This window comes from Triticum urartu, unplaced genomic scaffold, assembly GCF_003073215.2.
Source record: "Triticum urartu cultivar G1812 unplaced genomic scaffold, Tu2.1 TuUngrouped_contig_559, whole genome shotgun sequence".
Classification (NCBI taxonomy): Eukaryota; Viridiplantae; Streptophyta; class Magnoliopsida; order Poales; family Poaceae; genus Triticum; species Triticum urartu.
Window position 1 is genome coordinate 43,429 of NW_024116276.1, and position 10,910 is coordinate 54,338.

Consider the following 10,910-nt stretch of genomic DNA (forward strand, 5'->3'; position numbering starts at 1 on the left):
GTGAAGATATTATTCCCCTTGGTAGTCGGATTGGAGTGAATTGCAAGAAACCACCACATTTGAGGCTTCTCTTGCAGAAAACAACCTGATCGCTAATCTTTTGCAAAAATCACCGCGCATTCAGTAAAAGTTTTGCAGATTGCACTGAACCTGTCATTTGGCGCGGCTAAGGGCGTTTCCGACAGGTGGGGCCCAATTTGGGTGACGTGTCCTAACGGACGCGCGGACGGCGCCGTTACCTTAAGACCGGCGCGGTCGGGTCGCGAGAGACAGACTGTCCGCGCCCGACCACATCTCGCTCGCTCTCTCTGCTCTCATGCTCGCTCGCTCCCCTCCCTCTTGCTCCTCTCCTCTCCGGTCGCCGCCGGCCGCCATGGTGTCTTGGAGCGACAGCGAGAGCACTGAGGGCTCCGCCGCGCAGTACATCTCCTCCGACGACTCCCCTGTCAAGGTTAGAACCTTCTATTGCTCATTTGTGTTATATGGTTTCTAGGGTTCAACATTTGCTTGATTTGAACAACTTTTTGTTGGATTTCTCAGATCCCAGCTACAATTGATGAGCCGTCGTTCGAGGGTCTTGCTGACGACTTGAATGTGATTTGTGAGCATGGGAATTTAGGGAGGAAATATGTTGCATTTGAGGGGATAAGCACTGGGAGGAGGTTCATTGCCTGTGCCACGGAAGTAAGTTTCAAGTTGTGTCTTTGCATCATTCCAATTCTTGTTCTAGGGTTTGTAGGTACCGTTCATGTTCTAGGGTTCATAGTTACTGTTCATGTTCTAGGGTTCATAGTTACTATTCATGTTATAGGGTTCATAGTTACTGAATTTAGTTGTACGGTGCATAGTTACTGAATTTAGTTCTAGGGTTCATAGATACTGTTCTTAGTCGTAGTTTTCATAATTAGTCATCATTAAATGAATCTGATTCTGAATCAGCTATTTAACTGAATTTGTAAGTAATGTCTGTAATTTTAAACTGACATTTTCTGTTGTAGGCTGTTGCAAATTGTGGATTAGTGCAGTGGGTAGATGAGCATTGGCCAGAGCATCTGCAGAATGCTATTCATAAGCTATGCCTTATGTATGAGGATAGCCAGCATAATAACATGATGGCATGCCTGGAGCATTCATGCACTATACACAATCTGACACAACAGAAAAAAGAGTTGCAGAAGACATATGAGAAGCTTGTTGAAGATGTTAACAACCTCTTGGATTATAAGGATAGCCAGCCTGAGGTAAACCAAAAGAATGATGCTGAGAACATTTCAGTGAGTGTGGAAAGCAGCATGACAAAGGATGCTGAGATCAAAAAATTGAAGGCTGTGGTTGACCAGTTAAAGCAAATTCATGTAGCTCAAGCCACTGTCATTAGGAATTTGAAGTTCAACCATCTTAAAGAGAAGGAAAAGTTGAGCTCTGATAAGAGGACTTTGGAGATTTGCTATGCTGACCTGAAGAAAAAGAAGGATGACCTGAAGAAAGAGAAGGATAAGCTGGATTGTTGCATTGCTGAGCTGATGAAACTGAAGGAGAAGTTGATCATGGAGAAGAGTACTCTTGCTTCCTGCATTGTTGAGCTCAAGACAGCAGGTGATAGCAACAAGAGGAAGCTTAACCAGATTAAGGCTATTTGTGATGAGGACTAAGTTGTGTTGTTGCCTGACCATGTGTGTCAATGATGTCTTTTGTAGTAACTATGGAGGAAAGTTTGTAATGTGTTAAGCTTTATTGTGGTGAACTCTACTATTTCTGTAGCAATGAACCTTGGATTGTATGTTGTTTGTCATGAATTATCAGTTTCAATTATCAGGTTTAATTAAGTTCAGTTTGTGATGACAGCACTGACATACTTGGAAATGATAACACTGACAGCAAGTAGATAGCAACCATAACTGAACATAGATATCAAGTACATAGCAAGTAGATAGCAAGCAGAACTTAACATAGGTAGCAAGTACATAGCAAGTAGATAGTGAACATAGATAGCAAGTTCATACTGCTGGCATACATAGATATTACCTGCATAGATAGTCTGACATAGATAGAACTGACATAGATAGAACAGGCATACTAACATACTAACAAAACTGAACTTTTTCTTCTACTGAGGAAACTGATGACAACATGTCACTCCTCCTTCTTCAGCATCTTCAGGTGTTGGGAGTGCCGCACGTCATTGTTGTTCACCGCCGCCCTCTTCTTCTTGGCCGGCGCTGGCTCCACCACATCTTCACCGCCGCCCTCCTCTTCTTGCTTCATGACGACGAGCTCTGGGTTGTCGGCGACCTCTGGCAGCTTATCCACTTCAATTGGGATGTTCTTTTGCCCCTCCACGGCGTCGAGGACGGGCGCCAGGAGCTGCACATCAGGCTCGTCATCGGAGGAGAGTACGACGACCTCGTCCACCTCGTCGTCAGAGGAGTAGTAGTCAGACTCGTCAGCGTTGTAGTCGTCAGAGGACTCGGCGTCAGAGTCGTCGTCTGGCCCGAGGACCCATGGATTGTGCCTCTCCTAGTAGGCGTTGTTGATGGGGGCTGGGAGAGCGAGGACGGCGTCGGTGATGTCATCCGCGGCGGCCGGCAGCGTGGTGGATGAGTGGTACATCCACCAACGTGCGCGCTGCCTGGGGTCGGGGGAGCGCTGCACCTCGCGCATCGCCCACGGGAGAATGGTCGCCGGCGGGATGGTGCAGCCGGTAGGGAAGGCACGCTGCCTTTCGGCAGGTGTCATCACCTTCACCAGGCCGCGGGCATGGTTCCTCAGCATCGCCGGACTGGGGAACCAGCGCGCGATCTCCCTGTACTGCGCGTGCAGTTCCTTGTTGTTGTCGGCGAGCTCTTCGATGCCCAGCTGCCAGTCCATGGCGACGGGGGTGGGGGTGGCTGTCGGCGGTGGTTTTGATAGGAGAGAGGGGGAAGAGGAGTGGGCGGTGCGGGCGACGAGTGGGCGAGTGATCGGAGAGAGCGGTGGGTGGACACGTATTAAAGGCTGAGAAACCGAAACGACGAGTTATACTAAACGCCCGCTCACCATTGGTATTGAACGCATGGTTACTACCCACTGGTCCTGGGTTCGAGCCCGAGGCCAGACTATTTTTTTGCAATTTTTTTGGTTTTCTAAAATTAATATGTTAGTAACTTCTAAAAATTTTGTGCAATTTTTTTTGGTTTTCTAAAATTAATATGTCAGTAACTTCTAATTTTTTTGGTTCAACATTTTCTCGATTTGAACAATTTTTTTTTGGTTTTCTAAAATGCCCAAGTGCTACCATTTAGGGTTTTGTTGACGACGAGGCACCCTAAATGCCCAAGTGGATCAATTTAGGGTTTGTCGGCGCCGAGGCACCCTATATGCCCAAAGTGGACCCATTTCGGGTTTTGTCGACGCCGAGGCACCCTAAATGCCCAAGTGGGTTGATTTAGGGTTTTGTCGATGCCGAGGCACCCTAAATGCCCAAAGTGGACCCATTTAGGGTTTTGTCGACGCCGAGGCACCCTAAATGCCCAAGTGGATCCATTTAGGGTTTTGTCGATGCCGAGGCACCAAAAATGCCCAAGTGCTACCATTTAGGGTTTTGTCGACGCCGAGGCACCCTAAATGCCCAAAGTGGACCCATTTAGGGTTTTGTCGACGCCGAGGCACCCTAAATGCCCAAAGTGGACCCATTTAGGGTTTTGTCGACGCCGAGGCACCCTAAATGCCCAAGTGGATCCATTTAGGGTTTTGTTGACGTCGAGGCACCAAAAATGCCCAAGTGCTACCATTTAGGGTTTTGTCGACGCCGAGGCACCCTAAATGCCCAAGTGGATCGATTTACGGTTTTGTCGACGCCGAGGCACCCTAAATGCCCAAAGTGGACCCATTTAGGGTTTTGTCGACGCCGATGCACCCTAAATGCCCAAGTGGATCCATTTAGGGTTTTGTCGACTATGATCAACATCATATGAACTATGAAAACTATGATCACCAACATATCAACACCATGAAAACTAAGATCATCATCATATCAACTATGAAACTATGATCATCATCACAACAACAGAATGAGAACTTCTTGAAAACATCATAACTAATAAGTTCATCATCATAACCAGAGTACCATAGTGCATCACAACCATTAGGTACATTACATAGTCCACCACTTGGATTAGAACTAACTGGTTTCAACGTGAAATTCTTAATATTCTTCATCACAAACTAGCCAAAATAGGCTGAATTAAACATGTTTCAACATGACATCACTTCCTGCTGCCTTGAGAACAATTGAACCATTCAGACATCTTGTATGATGGCTTTCTCACTCTTCCAGTACCTGACACTCTTGGTGGTATGAATGTTCTCTTTGCCCTTGACCTAGCAGCAGTAGCAGAAGATGAACTAAGCCTATCAGCAGCAGCAGAAGATGAACTTGGCCTTGTTGGAGCAGGAGCAGAAGGAGTTTCCCTAGGTGCAGCCCTAGTTGCAGTTGGAGCTGATGGAGTTGTCCTTGGTGTTGCACTGGTTGCAGCAGGAGCTCTTGCCCTTGCTGCTGGTGGAGCAGATGGAGCTGCCATTGGTGCGTCAACTCTCCTGTTTTCCTGCGGTGACAACATATAGACAGATTACAACATAGTATTAAATATACACAAGATTTAACCTGGTGTTGGTTCCTTCTCATTGCTATGGCTGGCTTCAGATTTTTGTGGCAGCTAGTGTACCTATGACCTTTCAAGTTGCAATTGCTGCAGGTTATTGTTGCCATCCTTGAAGTATCCTTGGGAGCTGGCTTCTCAAACTGATTCCTTCTCCTCTTAGTCTGCTTCTTTCCTGGCTTGTCTCTGAAAACTGGTGGTTCTATGTCAGGGGTCCCAGTATTTGGCCATAGGTCAGGCCCAGACACAGGATACACAATTGGATTGTAGGCTTCTTGGTACATTGGTTTCTTGAAGAAATCACTAACAAAATCTTCTGGATGAAGTTTTGCCTTGTTAATTGCAGAAACACCATGCTTGCAAGGAACACCAGTCATGTCCCATTTGCTACACCCACATGTGTGCACTTGCAGATTTACTGCATATGTGCTTTCTCCACTGCTAACCTGGTATAGATCAGATGGACTGACATTATCTAGCATGGTGTTTTGCTTCTTCTAGCTTTTCAGCATATGTTGGGCATATTTGCCACTTGTCTGTCTCAGTCTTGGTCCTGTTTGCGTTGAACTTAACTAGCAATTTAGTTATGATGCCATAAACCATGGTTTTAATTGGTTTCCCTCTCACATCAAGTATCATTTTGTTGAAAACTTCACTAATATTGTTAACAACCAAATCAGTTTTATAATTTTTGTCCATGGCATGTCTAGCCCATGTATGCTTGCGTATCTTTCTAAGCCATTTCCAAGCTGCCTCACACTCTCTTTTCATGCCTTCCATTGCTTGATCAAAACCATGCTCAGTATATGAATAACTAGCCTGATCCATATACTTCTTTAACTCTTGTGACGCCCGGGTAATCATGCTACAGTAATTCCACGCTAATGATGCCACGTCACCTCGGTTACTGTTATTAATCTCGCAATGGTTCAAAAACGGTTCGAATTCAAATTTAAAATCAAGTCAAACGATTAAAGTTTTCAAAAGTCAAAACTAAAATGTTCTTAATGTGACAAATAAATCATGGATATTATTGGTGGAGTAAAAACATCTTTATAAAATATTTAAATACCCTGAAGTGATTAAAACAACATCAAAACAATTAGTTATACTCCTAAAATAGGTTACCAAATACTAAACTATTTTTATTCTGAGGTAAAACTTCTTAGAACAGTGGATTAATTTGACACACTATTTTTGGAGCTATTTTCATATTTTACTAAACCAAAAATATAGTACAACTAAAATAAAAGAGAAATGAATAAAAGGTAAAACAAAAAAAATAAAATAAAGAGAAAGCATTCACCCCCGGGGCTCCGGCCCAGCAAGCCACCGGCCCAACTGGGCCACGACCCACCAGGCCGGCCCAACCGGCCACCCTCACTCCCCATATCCCCCCACCACCAAACCCTAACCCACCCCGTCGCCCCACTCCCCCCCACGACGCCACCTCTCCCACCTCCAGATCCAGATTGGATCAGGATCGAACCACCCCGCCTCCCTGACGATGCCCGCCGCCGACGGACCTCCACCACGTCTAACGCCGCCCCTGCCTCCTTCCCAGGCGCCCCCCACTCGACTGGATCGGGGAGGGGCCAGATCCCGCGCCGGCCGAACGCACCTCGACGCCGGCGCCCATCCCCTGCGTCTTCGCCCGTCGTCACCGGCCTGCCTCCCCATCGCCGCCTCATCTCCGACCCCCGCCCCACGCCCCACTGCCCGGTGCCCTGCAACCCCTTGTGAGGCCCCCTCCTTCCCCTTTTCCCCGCAGCCACCGCCGTGCGCTCGCGCTCCGCCACGCCGTGGCTCCGCTCACCGCGGCCCCGCTCCTCCTCCGCGTGCGCGCTCGCGCTCGCCGCGCGCAGACCACGTCCGCCCGTGCCCTGCCTTGCTGAGGCCTCGTTGGCCGCGTCCCGGATACGCCCTGTGCGTGCGCCGCCTGCGCCTTGCCTTCCTCCCGCATGTGTGTTGCTGCTTCTGTCGCGCGCCCGCCTGCCTTTGGCCGCGGCCACCCATGCCGTCTGCACGCCCAGCTGCCTCCCCTGCCGCCCTGCCCTGCACCGCCCGTTCCCCTGGCCGCAGCTGTCGGCGGCCACTTGGCCGGAGGTTGCCACCGGCGGTGGCCGTGGCCTCGTCCCCTTCCGGGCGGTAGCCCGCTAACCCAAACCCGCTGTGGCCCTTTAGCCCAATGACAGTGGGCCCCTGCCCAAGAATGTTTATTAAAAAAAGGAAATTATAAATAAATAAAATATTAATTAATTAATTAAGTTAATTAATTATAATTAGATTAACCTAATCACTAATTAACCTAATTAACTGTTAGTTAATTAAAACAGAGTATGACGAACGGGGCCCACCTGTCAGGTTGACCAAGTCAACTACTGACGTCATGCTGACGTCATGATGACGTCAGCAGACACTATTCTGGATAATGTTGATTAAATTAATTAATTAAATACTTAAAATGTTTTAAATCTTTTAAAATCAATATAAAATAAACCGTAGCTCGGATGGAAAAACTTTGTACATGAAAGTTGCTCAGAACGACGAGACGAACCCGGATACGCAGCCCGTTCGTCCTCCATGCATCCCTAACCTATCCAACTCGCAACTTTCCCCCTCCGGCTCCTCTGCACGAAAACGCGAAACGCCGGGGATACTTTCCCGGATGTTTTCCCCCTTCACTGGTACCCCCTCGTACCGCGTTAGGGCACACCTAGCACCACGCTTTGTCATGTCATGCATCATCATGCATTTGTTTGCATTATATTTATTGTTTCTTCCCCCTCTTCTCTCGCTAGACACCGAGACCGACGCCGCTGCTACCCAGTACGACTACGGTGTTGACGACCACTCTCTCTTGCCAGAGCAACCAGGCAAGCCCCCCCTTTGATCACCAGATATCGCCTACTCTTCTCTATACTGCTTGCATTAGAGTAGTGTAGCATGTTACTGCTTTCCGTTACTCCTATCCTGATGCATAGCCTGTCCTTGCTACTACTGTTGTTACCATTACCTGCTATCCTAAATGTTTAGTATAGGATGCTAGTGTTCCATCAGTGGCCCTACACTCTTGTTCGTCTGCTGTGCTATACTATCGGGCCGTGATCACTCGGGAGGTGATCACGGGTATATACTATATACTTCATACATGATACAAGTGGTGACTAAAGTCGGGTCGGCTTGTGGAGCACCCGCGAGTGATTCACGGATTGGGGGCTGAAAGGACCTTTGTCCCAACGGCCCTCTGTGTGGATCTTTGTGGCAAAGCGACAGGGTAGGTTGTGACCACCTAGGAGAGAGGTGGGCCTGGCCCTGGTTGGCGTTCGCGGATACTTAACACGTTTAACGAGATCTTGATATTTGATCTGAGTCTGGCCATTTGGTCTATACGCACTAACCATCTACGCGGGAGTAGTTATGGGTATCCCGGCGTCGTGGTATCAGCCGAAGCCTTCGTGACGTCTGCGACGGAGTGGCGCGCGCCGGATTGGACTGGAACGCCACTAGGCTAGGTTTGCTTTCGGCCGCGTACGCAACGTGCAGGTGTGCTAAGGGCGATGGGCCCAGACTCCTATGCGCATAGGTTTAGACCGGCGTGCTGACCTCTCTGTTGTGCCTAGGTGGGGCTGCGACGTGTTGATCTTCCGAGGCCGGGCATGACCCAGGAAAGTGTGTCCGGCCAAATGGGATCGAGCGTGTTGGGGAATGTGGTGCACCCCTGCAGGGAAGTTAATCTATTCGAATAGCCGTGATCTTCGGTAACAGGACGACTTGGAGTTGTACCTTGACCTTATGACAACTAGAACCGGATACTTAATAAAACACACCCTCCCAAGTGCCAGATACCACCGGTGATCGCTCTCTCACAGGGCGACGAGGGGAGGATCATCGGTTAGGATTATGCTATACGATGCTACTTGGAGGACTTCAGTCTACTCTCTTCTACATGCTGCAAGACGGAGGCTGCCAGAAGCGTAGTCTTCGACAGGATTAGTTATCCCCCTCTTATTCTGGCATTCTGCAGTTCAGTCCACATATGATACCCTTATTCCATTTGATACCCATGCATATGTAGTGTAGCTCCCTGCTTGCGAGTACTTTGGATGAGTACTCACGGTTGCTTTCTCCCTCTTTTCCCCCTATCCCTTCTACCTGGTTGTCGCAACCAGATGTTGGAGCCCAGGAGCCAGACGCCACCGTCGACGACGACTCCTACTACACCGGAGGTGCCTACTACTACGTGCTGCCCGCTGACGACGACCAGGAGTAGTTTAGGAGGATCCCAGGCAGGAGGCCTGCGCCTCTTTCGATCTGTATCCCCGCTTGTGCTAGCCTTCTTAAGGCAAACTTGTTTAACTTATGTCTGTACTCAGATATTGTTGCTTCCGCTGACTCGTCTATGATCGAGCTCTTGTATTCGAGTCCTCGAGGCCCCTGGCTTGTAATATGATGCTTGTATGACTTATTTTATTTGTAGAGTTGTGTTGTGATATCTCCCCGTGAGTCCCTGATCTTGATCGTACACGTTTGCATGTATGATTAGTGTACGATTAAATCGGGGGCGTCACAAGTTGGTATCAGAGCCGACTGCCTGTAGGAATCCCCCTTCCACACTCCTTGGCCGAACTTGAGTCTAGTCGATGAAAAATGTTTTACTAACATGGCTGTGCGGCCCATGGGCCCACGTCGCGATTGGGTGGTATTATGATCTTTTATTCCTCGTCTATACTCTGGGACTCTGATCTCTCTTCTATTCGGGTTAAATGATTTTGCTAAAATCTAACTTTAGGTTCTCGAAAATACTTCCTCCCGAAGAGCCCCATTCAGGCCAGGTGATCGCCTGCTGCACCAGAAGATTTCGTAGTTACTCTCTGCTACTCTTTCGAGACTTTGTGCCCATCGCCTTTGTAAATTCCCTACCACTGTTATATCATTAAGGATAACTACATCCACTTGCCCTTTCAAATCCCATTGATCTTGTTATTACAAGATACACCGAAAATTCTCTGTATTGCTCCGAGAATATTTTGTGCCTACTGACTTGCAGTTCCTCGCCACCTGAATACCCCTACGGATAATATCTCGCCCTTATCGAGTATCTGCTCATCCCTAGTTGTTTATGTGTTTCACTAAGGTCTTCGAAATAATATTCGATCTTCCGAAAATCCTTAGCAGCTTATTGCCCTTGAAATTCTTGCTTGCTTGCATTATGGTTAATCCCATAAGTCTTGTAATCATTATTGGCATCCCTTGTCATTGTCATTTTGGGTCTTTGATCCAATATGGTTGTGAATGCTTGCAATCCTCAGGATTTATCCTTCCGGCTCAGACATCATTTTAAACATGAACTGGTTCTCGACCAACCGAATTGCCGTCGGTTGTACCCCTAAGTCTACTCAACTTATCCATCCTTAATCAGAGCGTTTGCTTCTGATCCCTTGATTTAGAAATCACAATTCCTTTGCATTTGAGATTTGAATTAATTAGTTAATGGTTTCTATAATCGGATACCTTGCATTCCTTTTCCCTTCTGATTGAGTATCGATACTCACATCAGGTTCCTTGTGGTCCGCGAGACCATTTGCTTGGTTATTATCCGACAATGTCCTTCACAACCAAAATTCTTGTGAGTTCTTTACCTGATACATAATGCCCTTGGTAAATTGTATCATCTGCTTGGCCAACCATGCTCTGCTTTCGAGCTGGTCGTATTTACTATTGAAGTTTGTGGTATATGTTTCCACGACACCCTGACGGGTTGAACCTATACCTTCCTTTATATGTGTGAACTCGGAAGTTTTCACGAGTCATACTCATCTGGTATTTCACCAGATAAAACTTTCAGCATAATGCGTTTATCAAGGCGAAAAGTGAACGGAAGGTTATACATTGAAGAAGTGGGAGTCGACCTTGAACTTTGTGTTCATGCCCATGGACACGATGTGGATCTTATCATTAAAGCTTCTCTTGAGTTAATTATTCCTGGGTATAAGTTCTGATATCTGGGATCTGGCCTTTTTCAATCGTGGTTCCGACCATGTTCTCCTTTAAATAACATTTCTCGTGCAAGTTTAAGCACTTGTCTTCTACGGGGTAATACCCCAGTCCAACCTCTACTTTGATTTGTCGTCGAGTATTACCCCCTGGTATCTCAAGATTATCACGGAACTGCATAACTTCTTATGGGTTCTTCAATCAAGTGCTACATTCTCACTGGTTCCAATTTTTCACGGGCCCTGAGTTATTAAACACTCGAGAACACCGTTAAGT

At 47.4% G+C, this 10,910-nt stretch overlaps 1 protein-coding gene across 1 annotated transcript; it reads left to right on the forward strand.

The window, feature by feature from the left end:
• Positions 1 to 373: 373 nt before the first annotated feature.
• LOC125529424 (kinesin-related protein 1-like) lies at positions 374 to 1,763 on the forward strand. Its single transcript, XM_048693835.1, has 3 exons — positions 374 to 451; positions 541 to 684; positions 999 to 1,763. The coding sequence occupies exons 1-3, from the start codon at positions 374 to 376 to the stop codon at positions 1,650 to 1,652; spliced, it is 876 nt and encodes a 291-aa protein (XP_048549792.1). The 3' UTR covers positions 1,653 to 1,763.
• The last annotated feature ends 9,147 nt before the right edge of the window (positions 1,764 to 10,910 follow it).

Excerpts from the sequence above, each read along its gene's own strand:
- LOC125529424 (XM_048693835.1), top strand. The coding sequence starts at position 374 with ATGGTGTCTTGGAGCGACAGCGAGAGCACTGAGGGCTCCGCCGCGCAG. Across the intron at positions 452-540 it reads CCGACGACTCCCCTGTCAAG|ATCCCAGCTACAATTGATGA; the intron begins GTTAGAACCTTC and ends TGGATTTCTCAG. Across the intron at positions 685-998 it reads TCATTGCCTGTGCCACGGAA|GCTGTTGCAAATTGTGGATT; the intron begins GTAAGTTTCAAG and ends TTTCTGTTGTAG.